Genomic DNA, 26,933 nt, shown 5'->3' with positions numbered 1-26,933 from the left:
AAATACTCCTCTTCCTAAGTCTTGATTCCACCACTCACCCCTCCTTAGTCCAAAGGGGGAAACCTTACTGCTTCCAAAGGAAGGATGCAGCCTGAGGCATCCTCCTTCTAGGCTTCCCAGAGCAACTTTAAGTGACTCGACCACACAGCTCCAAGCAAGCCCCCTGGTCAGAGTCTCCACGTGCTCTCACCTCTGTGCCTGGCACAGCTTCCCTGTACTGTGCTGAGTCAGTGGCTCTTGAGGTAGTCCTGCTGCATAAGCTCCTCTCATCTCCCCGACCCCTTGTCAGGCTGTGAAGACTTAATCCACCCTTTTCAAAAGGATAGGACTTCCCTGGTGGCACAGTGGTTAAGAATCCGCCTGCCAGTGCAGGGGACACGGGTTCGAGCCCTGGTCTGGGAAGATCCCACATGCCGCGGAGCAACTAAGCCAGTGTGCCACAACTACTGAGCCTGTGCTCTACAGCCCACGAGCCACAGCTACTGGAGCCAGCATGCCACAACTACTGAAGCCCACGTGCCTAGAGTCCGTGCTCCGCAACAAGAGGAGCCACCGCAAGGAGAAGCCCGCACCCTGCAACTAGAGAAAAGCCCGCGTGCAGCAACGAAGACCCAACACAGCCAAAAAGAAAGAAAGAAAAAAAAAGGATGGGCTGTGGCTTTCACATTTGGTGTCGGGGCAGACTTTCTTATTAATTCCAGTAGGAGCTCTTCCACGAGTGCTTGGAGAACCAGGACCAGTGGGCCCTCAGCATCATCTCAGCTGCCTTTGTAGAAGACCACATACCCAACAAAAGAAGACTGATTTCTAGCAACAATAAGACCACTGTAAAGGCCCATTTAATTTTTCAGGCAGAATTTAGCCTGCGGTCCATTTTGAGTCATCTTAAAAGTGAGCTCGTGATGGTCTGAAATCACTAAAGGCTGCTGGCTGCCCTTTCCTCTAAAATTGGTGGTTTGCAATGCTCCCAATATATCCACGGCTCTGCAGAGGCGGAAACACAGCTCCAAGCATGGGCGCTCAGGGTACTTGAGGTGACCTACCTTGGCTTCAGAATCCAGGTTTGCAGGATCAGCTGGAATACTTAGTTCCACGGTTCGGGTTTCCACGGCAACTACTCCCACAGGTATTCCTCCTAGCCTGATAAAAAATGAGCCACGTAAGAACCCAATGTATGTCTATGTTACAGCTAGTCATTTATTTTCCAATCCTACATCAAAACATTGATGGAGGGGGATGTGGAAACAAATATAGGGTCAGGGGGAAATCTGACTTTTCTGGGGGTAAAATGTTACTCTACAGATTTGGTAAAAATGGTAAATTTGGTAAATATGGAGGGAAACTGCATATTTACCAAATATGATTGGTAAATCATAACTGGTAACTGATTTTGCCCTCAGAATCACTCCTATTCCCCACCACAGGATAAATTCAAACCAAGGGTGGTACCAGGGGAGCCTCTGCATTTAGACTCAACAGCCTAGTACGTGTGTGAGATCTTGTACACACACACAAATGAACACACACACACCATCACTGTGGTTGCCAAGTGAAATTTCTCAGTTCACCCTACAGCATGTCTTTGGTGACGATGAAGGGGAACAGTCTGAAAGGCAGTAGGAACCTGAAACTTCATTGCTGGAACAGACCTGTAGTTTTCTACGGAGTATTGATTCCTGGTAAGATCTGAGGGTAAAGTAGGTCTTACCATTGGGCGTGTGAATGGGGAGTGTGCAGGTGTGTTACGGGGATGATGAAAAACCTGTGCCAAGTGTAGGGAAGTGGTTGAACAAGCCCTTAACTTTCTCTTCCGTTGGAAAAGAGCAGTGGGACACGGTTAACCTTCAGAAGTCATCTTGGTTGAATAGGTGATCTATACCTATATATTTAATCTCCAAGCCCTGTTAATTTAAAAAACTGTTTAGGAGCTCAAAGCCTCTGCATCTGTACTCCATGATACCCTCCCACACCTGGTCCTCATAAAGATTTCCTAGCAAAAATCAGGAGGAGAGCGAGAAAGTGAGTGTGAGTGAGCCTGCAAGGTACAGGGTGAGTCCTCACTCTGGAAAATGTGATTCAATCTTTACCTTCTCAGCTGCATTCCTTGGGGTTGGGGCTGGAACGGGTTATAGTCTCTCATTCCCCACAGCATCTCCATAACAAACTTTTCCATGAAGGATGGTCTTTGGTTGTTACATTGGCTACTGGAAATGGATCCCTGTCATCACAAGAGGCCTGACAGGGGCCTGAGTGGGGACCACCCACCCCCTTGTCACTTGCCTGCACTGAATCAGAATCAAAAGCCCTCTAGACAATCAGACAACGAGCAGAAGGTACACAGGAGGGTTTAGAAATATTTCTGTTCACAATGATTAACAATCCAACTGGAAACTTGTAATTGCAAAAGCCACCCTAAATCGGTAACTTATAACTTATATATTAGGGCCCATGTGACCTAATAAAGAACATCTTTATCCGAGTATTACAGTTATTTATTGAACTTGAAAACAGCTCAGAACAACTTCTGTTTTCTATTATACTACATATAAATTTTATCAGGCTAGCACATGAAGATGCTACATCTTGTTTTATGGTGTGTCCCTGGACAAGGTGCCATGGAATAATAAAAGACAATTTACAGCCAATAGCACACATATTCCAAACATATACCAAAGATGAGTTTTGGCAGCACTTACAGTAACAATCCCAGAAGAATACATTTATATTTATTTCTCGAAATGCCACTGCTTTTGAAAGAAGCCAGCTCCATTTGTGTTTTATATCCTTGTGAGCATGTGTATGTGTTTGGAGTAAGAAGCCCAGAACTCATCAGATGGAAAGAAAGAAAGAAGTCAGAGTGAGTGTCGCAATAAACAACGGCATTGCTAACCAAAGCCAAGCCTGACTGATCTTGCTCACAGAACAGTCCCTGTTCTTCCAATCGTAAGTGTAAAGCATTATTCTCCTATTTCCCATGGGAGGATCTTAAAGATCTTAACCAAGGTCTGGCTTTCTCGGTCATGTTTTTTAAGGACGGGAAAACTGAAGCAGAATGGATAAGAGACACAGTCTCAAAAAAGTTGGTTGTAGTGTCCTGTGAAGACTCTCTCTAACAAACCAGTAGGTCCTGAGTGGGGGGGCTCTCTCCCCAGTGGGAGTTCTGCCAGGCACAAAGAATAACCCTCACTGGGACTCGGAAGCCTGTGGTGCGGCAGAAGCCTGGGAGGCCGGAGAAGATGGGAGCTGGTCCCTGGGAGTCTCGGTCCAGGCAGACTCCAGGCCGAGTCTCACTCAGAGCCCCAGTGAAAGATCCCGCCTGATGGGATTTGCCATCTGATGGCTCCTGGTCACTGGCAGCGCAAAGCGTGCTGACCTGCTGGACGGAGAGCATCACAAAGCCTAGAATTATTTTCAAGGCTGGAATCTAAATCTCAACCCAGTGTGGCATGTTTGAGAATCTTGGGCAGGTGCCACTTTTCACCAGGATAAGGAAACCTGACTGAGGAAGGTGAGCTCCAGATGTGGGTCCCCGGGGCGGCGAGTCTCCGAGGTGCAGAGCCAGATTAAGATCAGCCTCGGCAGGTGCTTGTTACGGCGAGCCTGGCAGATTATTTCGTGCAGAGCTCGCTGTTGAGTGAAGCACTTCTTAGAGTGGGTATTAAAATTTAATAGAAACTTCAATTTCCCACTTGAAAACTAGAGGCATCCCTGCAACCTATTCCAGCTTATTTTACCCACTCCTGTTTCAGGTAAATTTTTTTTTTTTCAATTCAAATCTGATGATAAGCCAGTACAGTGCATTTGTTACTTGAATAATCTCAATGCCATGAAGGAACTTCTTCCAGTTACACAGATCTTTTGGGTGGGTTACAGAGAGAAGTTGATGAGTCTGATTCACTGGCCATCTACTCCTGAAAGAAAATGGTCTTTGGGGGATAGAGTGGGGGTCACTGGTGAGCTATGGCTATTGTGGTTGGGCTGTACAGCCCCAGAGAGCTCTCCTTTCGGTATTATGAAAAGGAAATGTTGCCAAAACCAGAATTCAGATTAAACGCATCATTAGAGTGACACGCTAAATGACCACTGGGAACCAGTGCTCCAGTTATGCTGCCTTGGGCATGACTAGAATCCAGTATTCTGAGAAAGTTTAGACAAAGAGAACATTATTGGTAAAAACCTATACAGCCCTTTCTTTTCTTGTTTTCAGTTGGGAGGAAAAAGAGCTTCCAAAACAAAAGAGCTCTTACCTGGCTCTGCCAACTGCCACAGTCTGTGCCCAGGGCTGCATGATCTCTGAGAAAGAGCCATAGTCAAAAAATCCACTCAACCACTGACCTTTCTGGGCTACAGAAGGGAAAGAAAGAAAACAGAAAATTAAAATGGTCAATTCATTCAAAATACACTGGAAAAAAAAATACACTGGAATTGGCAAATGGAAGGTTGGATTTGGGGGGTTATTTGTTTTTAAACGTATTATAATAGATGGAAACATTAGGCAGCTGAATGTTCATCTGCCTTCAGACCTCATCTCCTATTTCATTTGCTAGTCTGAATAAAAAGAATCATTTATCAGCAAAAGCATCATTTATTGTTAAACGATGGGGTTCAGCTAGCAGAGAGAGTTTGCGTCTTTTAAATAAATAACCTGGCTTTTTTCAAAACACCACAAACATTTGTCAAAAGGCAGCCAAGTCATTAAAGATGTTTTCAAGATGTGTATTTCTATTTTAAAACTTAGCTTACAATTTTGTTTGATTCCAATGATTTTCTTTTTTTTTTTTCTTTTTTTTTTTTTTTGCGGTACGCGGGCTTCTCACTGTTGTGGCCTCTTCCATTGCGGAGCATAGGCTCTGGACACGCAGGCCCAGCCGCTCCGCGGCATGTGGGATCTTCCCGGACCAGGGCACGAACCCGTGTCCCCTGCATCGGCAGGTGGACTCTCAACCACTGCGCCACCAGGGAAACCCCAATGATTTTCTTTTAATGGAAAGCTGAAGACAGCCAAATGATAAGTATTAATGATCAGATGAGGACCCAAATTTGAGGAAAAGAAAAGGGACTCAGCTTCTCTGCTAGAAAAGCAACAAGATACATCCGTTTTATTTACTGCTCACAAAGTATAATCTTACTACAAGAAAGGGCCATGCCTGTATACTCTTTTTTTTACCGCCCCCACCCTGCAAGTGCCACGCACCCGAAGACCCGGAGTCCGCTATACTCTTGATAGGTATCAAAAATATAATGGTTCAGATGAACACACTTAATGTCATTAACCTCCTTTGTGCACAGAATTTCCTTCACTGGCAAGACACATAAACTTTCAACATCTTAGTTTAAGATAAACAACTTCTGTTCCACAGGTATCCATGTTTGACCAAGGCCCCATAAAAGCTTCTGCAAATAACTGTTTCCTGGCTGACCTCTCGGCTCATAGTTTCTCAACAAGTCTTCTAATTTGAACACGGCCCTCCGCCCCCTAAAAACTCAAGCCCAAAACCAATTAAAAGTGGAGATCCGAGCAAGCTAACCTCTGCTGACTTAAACGGGATGGAGAGTGTTTTATCAAGACTCAACTTGTAATTACTGTGTTCTACATTCCTTGCCTCTATGGCCCTAGTGTAAAATGTGATCATCCATTTCAAAATTATCTCTCTATCATGAGCCCAAAGCCGATCGTTTAGATTCTGGTCTCGTGTTGGGCATCGGTTTGAAGAATATCACGGCACTATCTCCTCTAATAAATGACTTTAACTTTTCACCTAGAAGATATCTGCTTTAACTTATCACAGGGAATCATCTGCTTTCTTTAACGCTTCCACTAAATTAAAATCTGAAGTCACTCGATTTGGGAGCGAGTGTTAGCTGCACAAGAGACAGCAGGATGAATTACTAGGGAGTCGATGAAAAAATATTATCCAAAACCCAGAAAACTTAGTTTATCACAAATTCATTTTATTCTGTGGATCTCATTTAATAGCCAGGATGATGCGTGCACACACACACACACACACACACACACACACACACACACACACACACACACACACACACACACACACACACACACACACACACACACACACACACACACACACACACACACACACACACCTACCTCTGTTCACCCCATGAAAGAGGGCTCAAATTTTGATGAAGGTTCTAAACCAAACTTCTAAGTGCATCAGGATATTGAAATTTTAACTTTATATGCTTGGATCATTTGATGGTTCTTACTTCAATAGTAATGACTTGGAACCACAGAATTCATTCCAAAATGGAAATTTTTTTTTTAAAACCCCTCCTGTCTTATATGTTGATTGACAGAGGGGAGTCATTAGTGGGCTATGGCCATGGCAGGTGGGCTTTACTGGGCCTCCTCAAAGAAGAGCAGGTCATGTTCAATTCAGATGTAGAACTTAGAAGCCAGCTAACATGGCACCCCATAATTACCAGGAGAACACTCACTAAGTCTTGTTCTGAATTTTGCCAGAAAAGTCCTGTATTTTAAGGCTGATAGGTATCTTAGGTTCATAGTTCTTATTATAAATCTTGGTATAAAAATGAGAGGTAGGGAAAAAGATTACTATGGTGATTTTTCTGGTGATGTAAGAAGAAGTATGTAGTTTAAGATTAACAAGAAAAGGCATTGAAGACAACAGGTAACATTTTAAATTAAAGTCAGCCCTCCTCTGGTGATTTTTTTACACTATCTATAGTTAGGCTTCAGATTAAGCCCAACTCCTATGTATTAGCTGTGAGACCTTGCCCAAATCACTTAACTTCTCTGAGCCTGTAAAATGGTCATCTCTTCTTATCTCTGAGAAGTAGTAAGTCCAAATAAGATAGCGTATATGAAAGTGCTTTACAGGCCCACCTGGCTTAGCGGGTGCCCACAAAGGTTTATTAAGTCTTCCTTATGAAGACTTCTTTCTCTTTCAACAAAATCACAATGACTCTTAAGTTTAAGGAATTATCTTCTGCATTCCATTCTTCTTTTAGATATAGCCTTTTTGGGAGGAAACAGTTGCAATAAACATGGAAAAAAGAACAAACACTTTCTCAAAAAGCCTAAAAAAAAATAGATTCAAAATGTAGCAGGGGGATTTGGGGCTTCACAAAAGAACTGCCCACTAAATAAGGTTTGTTAAAATCGCCAAATGGACAAACAAGAATGTACATTTGCCTTATGTGGAGTTACCTCTTTTTTTTCCCTCTTTTTGTTTTTTAAGTTTGGTAAAATCAGCCCCAAGACAGAGGGCTATATTAGATAAACATGGAGGGAGGGAGGGCTTGTTCTTACTCGATACAGTTATCACATTAAAAGTTCTGCACAGTCTCTTCATGAATAAATAATCTTACAAAGCAACCTTACATTAATAAATAAGGCACAGATCAATACCATTACCAAAATCACATGAGAAGAAGGGTGCACGCAGGGTGGGTGCCCAGCAACAGCTTGCTGGGAAGAGTGCAGTCACACTCTATAGTGAAGGGTCTCAAAGGCCTTTTCCAAAACTTATCTGATCAATCTCTGTTTATAGAGGCTAGATGGTCAAAGATTCTGGTCCTGTAATTCTATGACTTTATGGCTTATATTTAACTGTTTTAAAGTCTTTGAGCCCATTAAATAATAAGTGCTCTAATAACAGAAAAGAACTGTATTAATGACTCCAGTGCTTATGACTCAATGGCTGATTTCATTCATTTTTCATTTGTTCTGGAAGGATTTTCCACTTTTTTCTTCAGAGAGCTGTTTTTCAGATTTCCCTCATTTCCAGGTACTTCAGTGGCTTTGTTTTCTTTGTCATATACTATTGTGCAGGAATTGGTTAGTGATTGAAAGGAAGACTGGAAGTTTGAGGGCCAGGGTGCCACAGACCCTCAAATGTATACATACTTGGGTGGGGACGGCCTGCCAGCATCCAGCGAGGATCATATGGAGCCTTTGTGGGAATAAACTCGATGACTCTATCTATAGGATCCTTGGAATTCAGGAGAGGAACTGAACTGTGTACACTCTAAAAGGAGATTGGGGGGGAAAGAGCACAGCGATCAGTGAACAACTCCAACTCAGCAACAATCGTTATGGACAAAGACAGCAGGGACCACATATGGAGTCACACCTGTTAGTCCCAATCATCAGCTAGAAGATCCCTAATCTCGAGCCAAGCCCTGAGGAACATGTACAGCTCTCAAGTCTCATGTAGGAGCCTGGCAGAAAGTGGGGCATTCTGACCCCTGATTTCAGTGTTCCCAGGCTCTCCGGGAAGCTCCCCAGAGGGATGGATACCTATTACAAAGGGGAAGACCCACAGTGAGGAAGAAGCCTTAATAAGTTGGGATCTGAGCCCAGATAGGACACGAAGGCTTCTGTGGCTGGAAATCATCAGAAAGGGGCCTAACCAATGAAATCCAAAGGCATTTTATTTTTTTTTTTATTTTTATTTTTTTTTTGTGGTACGCGGGCTTCTCACTGTTGTGGCCTCTCCCGCTGCGGAGCACAGGCTCCGGACGCGCCCGCTCAGCGGCCATGGCTCACAGGCCCAGCCGCTCCGCGGCATGTGGGATCCTCCCAGATCGGGGCACGAACCCGTGTCCCCTGCATCAGCAGGCGGACTCTCAACCACTGCGCCACCAGGGAAGCCCCCAAAGGCATTTTAAACGTAGGAGGCAAAAGATGGCTTTAAGAAAAAAAAAAAAGAAATCAACGGCTTCCAGAGAACATATCGTAAAAAAATCCCTCTACCATAAAACACTCGCACACGCAGAGGCAGTGAACTCTGGTGAAAAGGCTGGGTGCTATGGGCTTCCTCGGTGCTGGAAGGAAGCGGGGAGGGCTTACCTTTGGCATGTAGGACAGCCAGTGCAGGACAGTGAACACCCCTTCAAAGTCATCACAGACAGTGCTGTGGGTCACCCCATTGTTGTGCATGATCTGGATGCCCCCGAGCTGGTTATTGGAGGTGTATACTTCCCTTCCGAGGACCTAGAGAAATAAACAAGAGAAAAGACATTAGTCCAGACAGAGAGGAAGGCAAAGTCTATTTCGTAATTCCCACTAAAATGGATTCTTTTCTCCACAAGACAGAGTCCAGCCTCCGTGGGTTGTGCTGAGGGACTATCTGGACCTTTGTCCTAAAAAGAAAACTTGGAAAACACAAAAGGCTTTTAAACAATCACATATTCTGTTGCAATTTAAACACCAGCAAGCCTCTCTCTCTCTCTACTAGCTGCCACAGATGTGCATGGCATACTTGACTCTGAGCTGAAATCATGGCAGTGGGTAAAGCTGGGACCCTGAGACACAGGCTACGTCATCGCCTGCAGGCCTGGCCGAGCTGCTGCCTGTAGGCACAGTAGAGGGAATGTGCCTGTCTTTTGACAACCTCAAGTGATGAGTCTCAGTTAAATAGAAACACTGTGAGGTCTGGATGCCTCATTTTTTAAGGGTTAATTTTCCCCTTTACATTGGATTCTTAAAGCAAAATCCTGAAGCAACTCATGACACATACATGAATGAACCCTTGAGCAGACAGTCCTCTTTGTGTGCTGGGTGCAGGGTAGTGATTTATACCCAAACCTGCTTCTCCTGCGTCCTTCCCTCCCAAGGTTCCAGGGAATTCAGGGCCTCAATTCCCTGGTGTATCCACCCCTGGAGGAGTTTACCCCTTGTGAGGTTGAAGGGAATCTGCAATTGGAAACCATAAAGTTTCCTTTAAAAAAAGAAAAAAAAAAGGAAGAAAAAATATTCTTCGACTTGGAAATTGTAGGGTTTCTTTTTCCCTTGAAGATTGGCTAATAATTTCTTTCAGGGAGGGAGGTTTTCTGACCCAGCAGATGGACGCTGGGCAGCTGATCACTGACTACTGCAAACTGCTGAGTGTGTAGTAATTGCCAGTCATCTATGGTAGCCCTGGAGAGCTCTTAACGGTTGTAGAGCGTTTACTGTATTTTACCTTTTCTTTTCCCTTTCCTTCTTTAGAAAATAACCACAACACAAAATTTCTTCCTTACTTTTAGTCATTTCCGGTCTCTGGGGAGAAGCGAATAAATGAAAGACCAGCAAATTCTCCCTGTATATTCCCATCCTGCCCCTTCCTGTTAGGAGCTGGTTCCCCTGCATCCTGGGTCAGCCCCAACATCAAGACCCGCCAAAGGCTGAGGAAGGCGGTGGCCAAAGCAGTGACCTCCATGTGACCCAGCTGGCCTTGGTCCCATTTAACTTCAGCTAGCAAGGATGGAAGAGACTCTTCTGGAAGGAATATGGGAAGCAAAATGGCTCTCGGATTACTGCTTTCCTCGCTAAGGAAGCACAGAGAACAAGCCTTTGCAGGCAGCCCTGAGCTGAGTAACACAGCAGCAGCTCCTCTGAAGGAGCCCCCAGAACCAGGGAGGCCGCATCTGACCACTGGGCTCCCATCCGCCTCTCGGTCTGTCTTTCATCTCAGCCCAGGCGCTGCGGCTCTTTTCTCATTCTCCCGCTGTCTCTTTCCATTTGCCCTCTCCCTGACTGATACACTGATCTCGCGGTCACTCGGCTTTCTGCTCCACTGGGTCCATATTACTAATAACACCTCCGCCACGGCCAGTTTACCTCATGAAGGCAGGAGCACATCATTACAAAATAAACTCATAACTTTGACATTCTAGCAAATACTCGCCGTTTGTTATTTTTATGGCTTTAGTCTTTCTAACAGGCAGAGGGCATTACATACCTGTTTCATTTCTATCTTTAAATGTGTGCACACGCACACTCGCACATGCATCAGGAAACAAAACAGAATGAAAAACCAACCCCAAACAAATGTCCAAAGCAGTCAGATGATGGGGGACCCTGGCGGAGGCAGAAACCCTGTCACTCAGGGAGGCCGCGCTCTGATCTGGCTCCGGTTTTATGGACGTCATAAACCTGATGGCCCACAACTGGTCCTTCTGGGACAGACGGCCTCTCTGCCAGAAGTCATTCAGTGTGATCAGCAGTATTTTTAATTATTAAAATAAAATTGGAAAGGGGGAAAAGAAATAAAAAGGAGACACTGTGCTGACCCTGAATATCTGATACCCACAATCTATGACAGGAGCCCAGAACTCCTTACTGCCTAGAAGACAGAGCTGGGGCTCTATTTTCTGCTCAGAAACGCTATTTTCTTTCCCATGAAACGCTGTCTCTAGTACTTGATAACGTCCAACCACTTAGAACCTCACACCTCTCCAAAATCAGTAATGAACCCATCGAGGACCAATTTCAGAAAAAGGGACTGAAACAGACCAAGAGATGCTTAGCTGTTCAAATACACCTTCCTCGGATGTCTTTGCCCCTTCATTTCAAAGAGGAAGAGAGCCTCTAGAACTGGGCTACTCCTGGAGGCCCCCTCATCTCCCCATTTTACCCCATATTCTTACAAACTAATAGGAGACAGACTTGGAAGGAGCAAGAGTTTAATAACTTGGCATGTCTTCCCTTTACAAGTGGAAACTCAGGCTCTGACGTGTTGGCATTGTTCTGAAAAGGCGGCAGTATTTATACATTTCTTCTCCTCTGGGTTCAGAAAGGAAACCAGGGCTTACCACAACCAAGAACATTACCCTGGGCTAAAGAAATGTTTGTCATGTAAGAGGATTCATTTAATTTGGGAATTAAAGATAAAAATTATAGGACAGACTAACAGAGCATCCGAAGAGCTCCCTCTGATCAGCCTTATCATATGAGGTAGGGGGTGAAGAGGGGAAGGACACACAAAAATGAAACCTGCTTCACTAACCACAAACAAATGCCAACAATCATAGCTACTTAACAATCGGTGAAGAGAAGGCGGGAGTCTCCGGTTCATCTTCAATGACCATATGTTTGGAGCATGCACCAGTAGAATGAGGGCACACACAACAGCTCCTGATTTATAGGGGTCATTGCTGACTCAAGTGGTTTTGATGACATTAGAATACTTCACAACAAAAGCTCCAACTGCAGAAGCAGAATCTGGGCGAGGGCAAAACCCATTCTGCCTATAACTCTGAAATGGTGGCACTGGGACTGTTACACACACCCTGATGAGCACTGAGGAAGGCAAAGTAAAGAACCCACATAGAGGGCCTCCCTGGTGGCGCAGTGGTTGAGAGTCCGCCTGCCGATGCAGGGGACGCGGGTTCGTGCCCCGGTCCGGGAAGATCCCACATGCCGCGGAGCGGCTGGGCCCGTGAGCCATGGCCGCTGGGCCTGCGCGTCCGGAGCCTGTGCTCCGCAACGGGAGAGGCCACAACAGTGAGAGGCCCGCGTACCGCAAAAAGAAAAAAAAAAAGAACCCACATAGACAGAACCACTGTTTTGTTCTTCAATCTACTGCCCTGCCAATCTTCTACAGAAAAACCTGGGGTAAACAACCCTCATTAACATACTATTTTCATGAAGTGGGCAAGCTTCATTCACCAATTTTTTTCATGACACATACATGAATGAACCCTTGAGCAGACAGTCCTCTTCGTGTGCTGGGTGCAGGGTAGTGATTTATACCCAAACCTGCTTCTCCTGCGTCCTTCCCTCCCAAGGTTCCAGGGAATTCAGGGCCTCAATTCCCTGGTGTATCCACCCCTGGAGGAGTTTACCCCTTGTGAGGTTGAAGGGAATCTGCAATTGGAAACCATAAAGTTTCCTTTAAAAAAAGAAAAAAAAAAGGAAGAAAAAATATTCTTCGACTTGGAAATTGTAGGGTTTGGACATATGCATTCTCGTATAAGTCAAGTTGCTTGCCATGTTCCAGTTCCGAAATTGTTCCTCTCACATTTTATACTGCATGATACAAACGTTTAGTTTATCTGCCCAACAAGCATCAGTAACCACTTAAACACAGGAACCACTCAAACAGAGGTGACTCTGATGAGGCCCCACTTTGCTGCCCCCAGATCTAAGTGGAGAGGCAGTGCCATGCAATACTAGGAACAGGCACCATCTCAGGTCCCCTGCTGAAGAGTGCCCACGCCGCGGGGCTGAGCCTGAAAGAGGATCTCCATTCACTCTCCATATAAACTTCAGCCTCATCCAGCACTTACAGCTGGCAGACCTGGGAATTAAGAGCGCTGCATACAGCCAGTGATTAGCAGAACACAAATGTTAGAGGCTCCACGAAAGATGCTACATAGCCTTTAGAAATTTTGAGATACACAGGAAGTACAAATGAATGCAGCCATACATACATACATGCAGAGGCCTTAGCCGCTGCTGCTGTTGCCCCTTATCTAGAGACACTGCAGACAGCTCAGGTTTACCACAGCTGACAGGCAATGAAAACAGTCTAATAGACCGCCTGCTCTCGCCCTTAAATCCCTTTTTGGAGATCAAGATAAACACATTCTTCCCTTCCCCAGTGCTCCAGACATCTGACTGAAGGGGCAGAGCATTGTGAGGTTCTGTGCAAATGAAATCACTGAGTAATACTGAATGAATGTAGTACTTACTTGTCAGGAGATTTGTCAGCACACAGGCACTGAGATTTCCAAGTTTCATAGATGTAACTTAGCTCAATTTTTTTTTTTTAAATTGCTTTTGTCCTGATATATACATTATGTTGGGGACCTTCGACTTATAAGCAAATATTTGCAATCATGTGCTGAAGATGTGAAAAATAATGATGCATATCGATGGAATAAAAAATGAATTCTGCTGCTTTCCTCCCTTTATCCAACCTTTCCCCCTTTAAACATTCCTGATGGGTCAGTTAAAGAAGCAGGAAGTACAGCAGTCCTCCTGCATCTAAGAATTAGGCTACACAAGCTGAGTCCTTGCTGCAATACTCCATCTCATTACGATATTTCTGTTCTCAAGAGGATTTGAGGAGGGGTTTTGTAAATTTCCTGAGCAACTGTCATCACTGGACTTCATCCATGATTCTAGATATTAAAGTCACTCTGGGGACCTGTCAGGTTATCAATAAAGGTTTGGCTAAGGCAGAAACAGAGAGATGAGAAAGAATAAGTGAGAACACGGAAGAAGTATTAAAATGGGAACAAAAGAAAGGAGAAAGGATGAGAGAGGAAAAGGGAGGGGGGAGAAAAAAGAGGAAGGGGAAGAAAATATGCAATAGCTCATCCGCTCATGCTGCTAACACCCTCCTCCTTGACCTGACAGGACTACATTTTTAAAAGCTGACAAGTAATTCAATCTCCAATTAACAATTTTAAGTGGTGCAGCACATATTACTGTGTAAATGTTTCTCCAGGAATATATCCAAGGGTGAATGGAATTAAATCTCTAGGGAGACAGGACCAGTGCCTGTGAGACCAAGAATACTTGGGGGTTCCAAAACACAGTCTCTGAATATAAAGACTCAGGGTTGCAAGTTCCTCTCCCCACTGTGTTGCCACTGTTGTCACTGGCAAACCCTCCAGAGCTGGTTGGCAGCTGGCAGGCTAGGGTTGGGGACCGAGAAGGGGCACAGTAACACACTGCTGGCACAGAATGGGAAAGCCTCTGGTGTGGGCCACGGCTGGATTCAACACTGTCCACTGCAAGACCAAAAATCTCTCAGCAGCAAAATTATAAAGTGATCAGGTTTGCTGATGGATAAACTGGAGTAAAGGGACGGAGCTACCAGTGGTAGAAAAGATATTTAGCCTAAAAGAAACTGAGATGATACAGGCCAGAAATGACACTGGGAAGATCTCTGTTTACTGAGATGTAGGGAGAACGGAGGAATGAGTTAGACGGCAGAAGGATGGTAAGGATTTGAAGATGGACTGGTGAGGAACAGAGACTCATTTTTAACGTAACTGGGGTAGAGAAGAGCCACATGACAGTTTACTTGTTAAATGTATGAGAACAGGCATAGGCTTCCGGAGTCAAAACTGATGTCAAACGAAATCACTCATCTCAGGGATCCATCAACTGCTCATTTAGCTACGGACTTGAGCATACTGACAATAAATTACTTCCAAAAATAGAAAAAATTTTAAAGTGTGGTCTATTGAGGTATAATTCACATATAGTAAATTTGTCCATTTTTAGGTGTACATGAAATTTGACATCACATAGGCATATAATCACCACCACAATCACCCCAAAAGTTTTCATCAGCCCCCAAAGTATTCTCATTCCCTTTGTAATCAATTCCCTTCTCCCACCTCTGACAACCACCGATCCTTGTGTCTCAACAATATTGCCTTTTCTAGAATGTTATGAGTCTAGCTTCTTTCAGTCAGCATAATGCATCTGAGATTTATTCATGCTGACGCAGGTGGCCGTAGTTCCTTTTTTACTGCACAGTACTATTCCATTTTATGGAAATAACACACCTTGTCCATCTCTTTGCCTGTTAGCAGACATTTGGGTGGTCTCCAGTTTTTGGCAACTATGAATAAAGCTGCTAGAGACATTCACGTACAGGTTTCTGTATGAATATACATTTTTGTTTCTGTTGAGTAAATATCTAGGAGTAGGATTGCTAGGTTATATGGTAAGTGGATAACCGACTCTATTTTTTTTTAAAAAAGCTAAACTTTTTCAAAGTGGCTGTACCATTTTGCATTCCCACCAATACACATGAGAGTTGCAGTTGCTTTGCATCCTCACCAACACTTAGTATCGTCTGCTTAGAATTTTTTATTTTAGTTTAGTGGTGTCTAATTGTGGTTTTAATTTGCATTTCCCTAATGACTAATGATAAATATCTTTTTGTGTGCTTATTTACCATCCTTATGCCTTTGGTGAAATGTCTGTTCAAGTTTTTTACCCATTTAAAAAGTTACTGGGTTGTTTTCCTATTATTGAGTTGTGAGAACTATATATGTGTGTGTGTGTGTGTGTGTGTGTGTACACACACACACACACACACATATATATTTTTTTCCCAGTCACCTCCCAGTGGTTTTTCTGAATAGGATATTGGACGTGAGGTTGGTGGGAGGCAGATGGCTGTGTGACTGTCTGCCTGTGCCCACCAGTGGCGAGGCACAGAGTTTGGTGCCTGCTGGGATCTGGCTTCTTGGGGAGTAACACTGACCTTTCTTTCATCTTTGCAGCCTTTTTGTTTGTGTTTTCTCATTTACATCTGATGGGTGGCAATTTAATGTTTTCCCCTTAGAACACATGAAAAGCTTGTTATTGTCTTTTAGCCTAAATTTAAGCTCCCTGAGAGCAGGAATCATCTTTGTACACCCACAGCATAAGAACAGAGCTTTACACACAACCGGCACACAATAAATGCAGGTGAGCTGCCATAATTCTCACTGCTCTATAAACACTCAGCTCTGGTTTGTATTTTCAGCAAGCTGAACTACTATAAGCAAATGAAGCCTTTCCTATTAGTGTTATAATGTGTAGCAGATTCCTTAAGCAAAATGAGTGGTTAAATTTTCCTCTCCTTTTAGTTTTCCCCAGTGTAGACACTGGGTTTTTCTTTCAAAATTCTTTACCTGGGCTAGAATTAAGCTAGTAACTCTATGTACTATAAAGTCATATTATACTAGGGTTGCTCTACTGAACTGCATAAGCCTGCTTTAGCTGTTGAGAAGACATTTTATCAGAGGGTTAGATAGAAAATGAAGATACCCCAAACTTGATTATATGTTCCAGTGGTCTTGACTTCTCATATTTGCATCTTATGCTGTTGGTTAAATTTGGGTGAGTTCCTTTCCTTAATAAACACCGATTTCTCGATTTCTCTTATGTGCAAACTATTTTAAAGGGCTTAAATTCCAGACTCTGAGACATTTAAAAAACTAGCAACCACTGAAGAATCAACCAGAAAAACTTGAAGCCTGGGCATGATAATCTATAGCTCAATCTAAACAGCTCTTAAAGGTTCTCCTTTCATAATTCAACACCCCTGACTGTGTACATCAGCTGATTAGACTGTGTGAAGATGGCCACTCTGAATGAGAGGGGACATCGCCAGATTTGGGTCCATGCACGGGGGACATTCCCGAGAATGATGAACAGCCAGGAGTCAGGTTTCTAAACAGTCTCGTTTCCTGCGTCTTTATCATATTCACACAGCAGTCTGTGCACAGCCAGGGACCAGGTCTGTCTTCCCCCTGGAAGACTGAAGTCCTTGCATTTCTAATCTACCAACGTGTGCAGTTCTTGCACTTTTAATTTATGAGCGTTTCGGGGGGACCTCTCTGACTTGGGAACATATTGGCTCGGTCTAATGCTTGGAGATTATTAAACTCAGAGCTATGCTCCACTATCAAGTCTACAGATCTTTTATTTAGAAGATATGGTGCTCTAAATGCACAAAGAGCTCCCTGTCACCTTCACATTAAAGCCCCTAGTGCCTGGTAAATGGAATTATATAGCTGTCATCTCCTTTCCCCAAAGTTTTAAGAGTACAAGGGGCTCATTTTTTCACACTCCATCCCAGCTTCAGAACTAAGAGACCTACTTTGTATTGATTTAAGGTCTCAGAAATAAATAAACCTGCTTCACCGCTGTGATTCACAACAAATTCATGATACACTATTGCATGATATATTTCAAGCTCTGGCTCTGGCTCTCTTTTTTCTCTGGTGAGTGATGGGGGAGGTGGGAGGTAGTGGGGAGCTGCAAAGCTGACAGCTGGATGGTTATTGGAGATGGCTGCTGACTGCAAATCCAAGAACAGACACTGCTGAAGGAGTATGGGATTTTTTTTAACTGGGGGGCAGGGGTGAAAAGCTAATTTACTTGGGTTTCAGGCTGGGGTTGGGGGAGAAGAAAGGTTAAGGGGAGAGGAGAGGGAAAGATGGAATAGCAAAGCTTCAACTGAACACTAATTTGCAAAGACAGAGCTATGAACATGTGTAGAAAGAAAGGTGAAGAAAATCAAGCATAAGAAGGCGTAACATCTGACTGGAAGATGAAAACGCCAAGCTGCTCTGCTTAGAGCACTGTGCTGGCAGTCCTCAGGGGGCACTTAGCTTGAGTTCAGGGACAAGGTTTTATTAGAGGCAGAACGGGCAGAGACCCTACACGCCACAGAACCTGTGAAGTGAAGGCATCTCTTGATTCCAATACTCGGGAAACATCCCAGTCCGGGAGGCTGGAATGGACCCTCTAGAGAGAGGGTAGAGATGTAATGGAGGTCCACTCGTATGAAGTGAGCCAGAGACTGCTCCCTGAGCTGAGAGGGTAATAAGCTCTAGCATTTCACATTTGGTTTGTGTGCCCATAGAGCTTAAGATTACCTCAGTCTACAGCACCTTTATTGATTCCTGAAATAAGTACCACCAAACCATGACTTTTAACCATTACCTAAGTATGCAGCACTCAGAAAGACCTATCTTTCAATCATGTATTAGGATCCTGACTTTCGATACGGCAGGTGATGGGCAGGTCTAAAAGCCTTGCGTGACGCCATGTGGCAGAATCCTAAGGTTCCATAGAGTACTACTTCATAGTGGTGAGTTTTAGCTGTTTCTCTAGTAATTACTAAGTATTTCATATTTTCAGCTGGCAAGAATGTTATTTATGAGTCCAATTTCTTTTCTATCTTTTTTTTTTTTTTTTTTTTTTGCGATATGCGGGCCTCTTACTGTTGTGGCCTCTCCCATTGTGGAGCACAGGCTCCGGACGCTCAGGCTCAGCGGCCATGGCTCACAGGCCCAGCCACTCCGCGGCATGTGGGATCCTCCCGGACCGGGGCACGAACCCGCGTCCCCTGCATCGGCAGGCGGACTCCCAACAACTGCGCCACCAAGGAAGCCCTCTTTTCTGTCTTTGAAGAGCATTTTCATCTTCACTACATTTGTTCTTGAGACAAGACCAGACTCTGAAAGCAACAATACATGGGAAAGAGTTTGGTTCTGTTCAGTTCTACCTAAGCCAGACCATCAAACTGGGAGTTGCTTTGTTAATTTTGAACTTCTTTTTAAGAGGTGTTAGTTTGTCTTACAGAGAAACAGACTTTAGCCAGATATAAGGAAGAACTTTATACAGATGAAAGGGATTGGCTGAAAAAGTACTGAGCTCCCCTTCCGTGGAGTTTTTCAAGCATAACTGAATGACTGTTTGGTAATGGAGTCACAGAGGAAATTCAAACGACAGTTGGGTGGTTGGACTTTTGAGGATCCTTCCACTCCCAACAATTATAATTCTATGGCCCCTTGGTGTCATCATGAACGATATCACCCCTCCCACCCACCACGGGGCATTTATTCTTCCATAATATGGATAAGAAACAAAAAATTTTTGAATTGTTATGCTTTACAACTCCTATTCCTAATCCTGCTAATATGTAATAATTTTACACATCACTGATATGTAATCTCACGAACATAAAATTCTCTCACATGTAGTCACTTTTTTGATCTCCCCCAACTCCTTCCCCTCATCTGTTCTCTCCCTGCCCCAGCCTAACACGGTTCCCTGGCTACAAATCAAGATACATCTTCATAGCATAACAGAATACTAGAAATTAAAGACAATTTAAGATTAAGAGAACCTCTGGCCTTCACCTTAAGGTGGGAAATGTATTTTACGAAGAGGAAATTGAGCCCCAAAGAGATTAGAGCCCAACGTTGCTTTACCTAGTAAATGGAAAGGAGAGGAATAATCAAAAGTTTTTCATTTGCTTTTTTTTTTGTAATAATCTAAAGGCTTTAAAACTTCAAAAGTTTGAGCACATTTACAATAGTTTGTCAAACATGATAATTCCTGAGTCTCTATTTAATGCCCAGGCAGAGTCTCAGAGCTTTGACTTGATGCTGGTGTGGGTCTCCCATCCTGAGTCTCTAAGCCACCATGCCCACATGGGCTGTCTTAGAGAGTCAGAGGCAATGGAGCTCTGAACAGCAATTCTACCAGAAAGCCCGGGATCAGACTTCTGGTATATTACCTTGACTCATGAATGGAGTCCAAGATACCTGGTACAGTTTCCTACCAAACCCAAGGAACATCAAACAAAAGAGAAATAAAACAACCCCCCAGACAGAGTCAGGTGTGCCCATGTTTTGTGTGTGTGCAGGGGGAAGGGCTTGAAAACTAAGGGGGTGTGCCCACTGCAACCCTTTCTGAGAACTCGTTCATAATGCTAACGAGAGGCTTACTCAGGAAGCTCAGATGCCCTCTTTAGAAAGGAGAGTGATCCCATCTGGAGCTGCAGAGCACAGGGCCTGTCTATTGTGAAAATAGGTAGTTAGGGACTTTTAAAAATGCAAATTGCTGGATTGATCCTTAGAGTGATTATGGGCTATTGTATCAACAAGTCCTTGGGGACGCTTGCAGACAGATGACTGACACGTATACTACCCTATCAGGACTGAACATGGGGCCTCTCACATTAATGGCTTTGCAAAGTGTGTGATTGTCTTTAGATAACATCTATAGGGGAAGTCAATACATGAATGTATGCCACAGTGAGGACTGACATCTAACATTTTCTTAAAGGAATTTTTGCCTTCAAAGGGTCAGAAAATAGAGAGAATGTTGTGTTTGTACTTCCCTTCCAGGGCCTGGATAATGAGCTGCAATGAGAAAGACCCCTAACCGCATCACAGGGAAGACCACAACAGTACCAGTGATTTACCAGTATTAAATCATACAATCCGCACAAGAGCCTGGTAGATAGGTACTATTATGATCCCCATTTCACAATTAACACAGTTGTGACCTGGAAGGGTTAAATGCACTGCCCAAGGCCACACAACTCACAGGTGGCAGAGCCTGTACTCAAACGTGGCCAGTCTTAACTATTCCACCTCTTTCAGTTATGTGACAGTTACAATGCTGCCTCACAAAAGAGCTAACGAACTGCCCCCTTGCTTTCTTGAACCTCCGGCACTGACTCTCACGTTGAGTGTCACAGAGCCATGGGTGAGGAGGGAGGATGCACAGTGCAGTCCCCTGGCGCTACAAGCTCCTGGGAGGAACTCTGATACTGTACCCAATAGAGTCACATTTCACACTGTACAGACACATAAAAATATGTATTTGGAGACTGAGGTCCAGAGAAGGACTGATACCAAGTCTCAAAAGCAAGATTAGCAAAATTAACCCCCTACAGGCCTAACATATAGCCCTAGCCACACTCATCACATAATTGTTTTTTTTCCTGGCAGATTCAGTGGAAATAGGGGCCAGCTCTCGCTAAGGGGAATGAGATGATTGGATTTTTTTTTTTTGTTGCCTTAAACCAGAAGCTTTAAAATGCTTATCACAAGAAAATCATATATCACCTCTTGAATGAATCTATAATCTATCTATCAGGCTAAGGGCACATGCCTTACCTCCATAGACAGTAACTGTCCAGAGGACAAGTCAAAAACTGCAATTCTGGTTTCTTGGTATACAGAGAGAGCTTTCACCAAGTCTGGGGCAGTGGATTGAGAACTGGCAGGCTCTAGTCTACTTCCCTTATCATACTAGGTCCTCCCAGCCTACCCACCACCTGATGTTACAGTACACATATTACAGGGAAACAGAGAAGGGGAGGGGAGGGGAAGTGGGTCCGGAAGTCACTGCAGACGTCCAGTGGCACCTTGACTTAGGAGTTTATGACTCTACAAATTGTCACAGCCCCTTAAGGGTCTATCTTTCCAGTTCCCCAAACACACAGATTGCTGCCTTTGCCAGGCCAGCATGACTCACTTTGAGCAGGTAGTCTGTCATGTCCATCAAGTCCGCCCTTACCACTCAATGAGGCATTTTGAGGGATCTGCCCGCCAACAGCCTACAGTTTGTGGAGGTGGGAACCTATGATCCACTACCTGGAGTGACATGAAAGAGCAGGCCCTTAGAAGCTTCTCTTCCTAATGTCATCACTCTCGTGATGTTTGGACAAAAAATAAAATGATCGGATGACTTTCTCTTCTCAGGCCTTGTGGACACTAAGCCCAGGGGACTGAGCACATCTTAAATGAAACTCGGGGATGTGGAAATTCATGTTCTACTGCTAGTTCTAGTCTTTGTCAGTGGAACTACGTTACCTTACCTCTTGCTGTTTTTGTCTTTCCATCTGTAAAATGGCCCTGATGCCACCAGCCCACCCAGAAGGTAGCAAGGAACCAGATAGATGTTCTTCATTTTAAGTTTCAAATCAAGTCATGCAGGCTGCCTCTAATCACCATCTCATTACCTTGAGTTCAAATGTCAACTCTGCTTCTGCAACACTTAAGGAAACCTGGATCCTGTATTTCTCCTCACCTTTGTAATATTTTGAGTATTTTACAAATAACTGCAGGCAACGAAGGGCAAGACATTCAAGGAAAGAGAATACACAAATACTGAGATCACAAGGACAAGGGATCAAAAGACGCATATGGGGAGCACTTTCTGGTTTTGGAACAAAAGACAGAGTGGCAAAGGATGGGGCCCCGTAAATAAGATGTGTAGGTGAACGGTGAAATCACTGAAAGAGAAAAACAGGAAACCGCCAGGATGGTTATATTTTATATGCAGATGACCACTGTTGGCTACAAAAAGAAATCCTTTAAAAAGTAAGAGTCTTTGGAAGCAAGGGGTTAGAAGGTCTAAACTAATTAAAACCAGGTCGGCTAACAGGCAACATCACATGAGCACTGAAATGGAGAGTAGCTATAAAAGCTTGACGCGTACATGCAGTGTATTAAGTTGGGAATACGTGTCTCTCCAGCTTCATATCTATTAAAGGAACAAACAATTTACATGTGGCTGCATTACGGGAGTGTGATATGTGGAGTGACAAACCTTTCTCTTCACATCCAACTATGTTCAGTCAAAGCAGAGATGGGGTGGAGGGGGGTGAGGAGGGGAGGAGAAAAGCAGGGAGAGAAAGAAAGTTTTAAAAAAAATCTCTGCCTCAGCAAAAGTTTTCATTAAAATTTTAGACAAATGATCCCTGTGTCCTTCTCCCTTGCTGCCTGGGGCTCCATGCTATTTCTATGCAAATAACAACCTCGTGGTTTATATCTTATTATTTCCACCAGAGCTGCAGTGCGACATGACCTGAGACGTGTAAGAGGTGGGTGGGGGGCTGGGGGGTGGAGTTAGAGAGGAGAGAGAGAGAGAGAGAGAAAGAGAGAGGAAGAAGGGAGAGACAGAGAGAGAGAGAAGGATGAAGTGGGTGTTCACTCAAGTGTGAACAAATATTGTCAGGAGTGAGCGTCAAGAACAAAAAAGAATTGCAGGGATAACGTGTTTATTTCAGTCCCCCCACCCGCCCTTGCAAACCGGCACCTTTTAAAATTCATTGGGCATCAGGCGATCATGCACAATCCATCTGCTTTCACTTTATCATTTGCATTTCATGCCTCCTGGCTTTTGATGTGCTGATACTTTGATGCAGTCAGGAGACACGCATTATCATTATTTCAATTTTCAAAGGGGTCAACGGGATCGGCACTTGCACACACAGATTTTTTTCCCCCCTACAACCTCTGCACAACCACCTCCCTTCTTATTCTTCACCCTAATGTTTAACATAAAGGATGAAGACTCAAAAAGGTAGGGGTCAAATGTTTACAGCCTAAAAGCTCGCATACACCGCCTACATTTCCGCTTTACACAGGTACACGCGTACGACAAGCTAGATGGTCAGGGCTCGTGGAGTCTCTACAGGGTTTCAGACACACACAAAGACTCTCACACATGGAGACTCAGGGAGGCACACAGACAGAGAAAGAGGGATCTAGACGCAAGATACAGACACAAAGAGACAGAGACCAGCACTCACACAGGAAGAGGCATGCACTCAAAGTGACCTGGACACACGCCCAGAGGATGCGAGACAGAGAGTCCTATAGAAAGAAAACGCAGATGTACAAAGAGACACCAGTGCAGACAAAGGCAGGACGTGCACAAGGAGGCAGGCAGAAGAGGCAGTCTGAGCGTGTGGCTCCTTTCTAGTTTCCTTTCTCATACCTGAGAGGCAAAGGGGCAGACAGGACATTCTTAATCAATTTGCATAAAATCGGGGGTCTTCCAGCACCACGGCTGCACGTAAGAGGCAGTGACATGAAGACAGTGAAGTGGGCAGAGCAGGGTTAAGTAACCCGTGTAACTGATCACCCCCTTCAGCTACAAGTGATCGCAGCCTTCTGGAAATGAGCATTGTGGGGTAAGTTACAGCTACAGCTTTACTGTCTTTTCCCTACAACTAGACTTCTCCTTTAACAAGGAGCCCTGCAGGCTAGGAGGAAGATGAATATAATGAATTTGATCACAACAACTCAACCGGGTTTTAAGAAAAAAATCCCTAATGCTTTCTTTGCGGCAGGATTGAAATTCAACTAGCAAGTTTTTAGGAAAAACAAACAAACAAATAAAAACCCCAGCAGCAGCGGCAACACCACACCACCACCACCTTTGCTTTTCAGAATATTCTTTGGATATCATGGAGAAAATAAAAAACTCAGTGTAACAAGATGCGTTTCAGAAATTAGCTCTTTGTTCAGGTACGGGAACATTATGGAAATGCGGGTGTCTTCTTTAAATTCTATCCTCACACCTCACAGATAATGGTATCTACAGTTCTCTTCAGCATTCATCAATACCTCATCCTAAGAAGGTATCCAGAAGAACAACTTCAAAATAAAGTAAGTTTTTCCCGCAGCAATAACCTCCCTCAGTAGAGGCAGTTCACAATCTTTATTTCCAGGCTACTCTCTAAAAAGAGAGCAGGACGCTCAAGTTTGCCATCGTTAGCTCTGCTCTGCCTTTCCTTGGAGAGAAAGGCAAGCCCCGAGAAGGACACGAAGTTCATAGGAATGCAGAGAGCAAACTTTCACATCACACCATTCTCATTTTTGACATCCCCAAAAGCTAACTGGACTGATGGCAGTGTCAACTTATTCTAAATGGGAAGGATAGGATAGGACACTTAATTCCCATCCTTCCGCTTGAAAGCCAAGGCTTCATAAACAGTTTGTGTGAGTCTAGTAAACAACTTAGCATGCGTATAGCTCCGCAAGCTCAATCACCAAACCATGTAAGGGAGAGGAAAAGGAAACTGAAACTGTAATGTGAGCCAACACTTTGTGCCAACTACTAGCTGCTTTTACCTATGTTTTCTCATTTGATGTCCACAGCATCATTTAGAGGTGGAAATTATCATCCCCCTTTGACAGATAAAGAAAGCTGAGGAGTTGAGGGGTTATACGAGTCGTACGAGGTCGGTCAGTCAGTCAGCCAGCCAGCCAGCCAGCCTCAGACAATTAAATATTCCTGGCTCTGGAGAGAAAATAATTTTCCTATGCCTGCAAAGAAGTCAGAACTATATTGTCGGGGACTTCTGGGCGCCGTAGTTAAGAATCCGCCTGCCAATGCAGGGAACACGGGTTCGAGCCCTGGTCCGGGAAGATCCCACATGCCGCGGGGCAACTAAGCCTGCGTGCCGCCACTACTGAAGTCCGCATGCCTAGAGCCCATGCTCTGCAACGAGAGAAGCCACCGCAATGAGAAGGCTGTGCACCGCAATGAAGAGTGGCCCCTGCTCACTGCAACTAGAGAAAGCCTGCTCGTAGCAACGAAGACCCAACGTAGCCTAAATTAATTAATTAATCAAAAAAAAAAAAAAAAAAAAAAGAACTACACTGCCCTTTGTATATTCAGGTATTCTTAGATAGTTTTCACTCTTGCAAGCTGTGACCTCACTATCCATTTTTTTTCCCTCTCTGGAAAAGCCACTATGAGCTTGGATTGGAAAGGCACAAGCAGGGCTTCCCTGGTGGCGCAGTGGTTAAGAGTCCACCTGCCAGTGCAGGGGACACGGGTTCGAGCCCTGGTCCGGGAAGATCCCACACGCCGCGGAGCAACTAGGCCTGTGAGCCACAACTACTGAGCCTGCGCGTCTGGAGCCTGTGCTCCGCAACGGGAGAGGCCGCGACAGTGAGAGGCCCGCGCACCGCGGTGAAGAGTGGCCCCTGCTCGCCGCCAACTGGAGAAAGCCCTCGCACAGAAACGAAGACCCAACGCAGCCAAAAATAAATAAAATTTAAAAAAAGAAAAAAAAAGTTGAAACTTCTTTAAAAAAAAAAAGGCACAAGCATTTCTTTTGAAGGGAAAGTAAATCTCCATGTCATACTCTTTCTCAGCAATCCATCCATGTATCCATCCACCCATCTTTCCACTCAATAATTACCAAGTACTTCCTTACGTACAAGGGACCATCATATGTGCTCCTTTTCAGAGGTGCTTTCACAAATTTCTCAAAACATTAAAACTTGATACCCTCAACATGTTCAGGGGATGTTTCAGAGGTAGCTCCATGTCTGCGAATAGATCTCACATCCCTCGCTCACAGGTGAGAAAAAGGGAGGGAGGGCAGAATTGAAGCATTCAATTAATTCTGTCTTTCTAGAAGGACATCAGAATGTAAACTCCTCACAGCAGGAGTTTTATATGGTTTGTTTATTACATAGCAGGGCTTGGAATAGTGCCTGGCACATAGTAGGTACACAAAACACTCATTTTGTTGAATGAATGAATGAATAGACAGGGAAGATGGAGGGAGAGAGGAAGAGATAGACTGAGGAAGCCTTCCCCCAGTCAGGATCTAGAATTAGGAATTCACAATAATCCTCCAAAAGCTTCACATACTTCTCCCAAACCCTACAAACTTACTTTGTTGAGGGCCCCAGCTCCGGTCAGAATTAAGTGAGAATTTTCAACCTGGATGGTTCTCTGTCCCAGTCGGACAAGGTAAGCCCCAATCCCAATGGCCCGGCATGTAACCTTAAAAAAGAATAAATTCGACATGTCACATATTTATGTTCCCTCCCTAGCTATAATAACTAAGGCACAGATATGTAAAATCCACATTAACAGAAAAAAGATATTGCTTTTTTTAGGAAATCTGTTTGATTAATAACAATACAAAAACACAATTTCCTGGTTAAAGCAAAGAAGGTACAGAATTCATTCAATGATTCAAGTGACAGTTAAAGGATCATACGCCCTTTACTTCTCTTACACTTTTGTTTATTTCACAGATGTTTGGCATCTACACTAGAGGTATGAACAAGGAAAACAGTAAGAGGAGAAGAAATTTCAG

At 44.1% G+C, this 26,933-nt stretch overlaps 1 protein-coding gene across 1 annotated transcript in view; it reads right to left on the bottom strand.

Moving 5' to 3' along the window:
• The window catches only part of ACACA (acetyl-CoA carboxylase alpha), a 229,624-nt gene that overhangs the window by 33,599 nt on the left and 169,092 nt on the right, over window positions 1-26,933 (bottom strand). Inside the window, 6 exon segments of the mRNA XM_082604563.1 lie at window positions 1,044-1,140; window positions 4,248-4,344; window positions 7,898-8,018; window positions 8,843-8,986; window positions 26,504-26,647; window positions 26,649-26,660. Of these exon segments, the coding sequence (XP_082460689.1) occupies window positions 1,044-1,140; window positions 4,248-4,344; window positions 7,898-8,018; window positions 8,843-8,986; window positions 26,504-26,647; window positions 26,649-26,660 (615 nt within the window).

Source organism: Mesoplodon mirus (genome assembly GCF_964341445.2).
Source record: "Mesoplodon mirus genome assembly, chromosome: 18".
NCBI classification, from domain to species: Eukaryota; Metazoa; Chordata; class Mammalia; order Artiodactyla; family Ziphiidae; genus Mesoplodon; species Mesoplodon mirus.
Note: the sequence above shows the minus strand (reverse complement) of the source record. Positions and strands in the feature narration are given on the sequence as shown.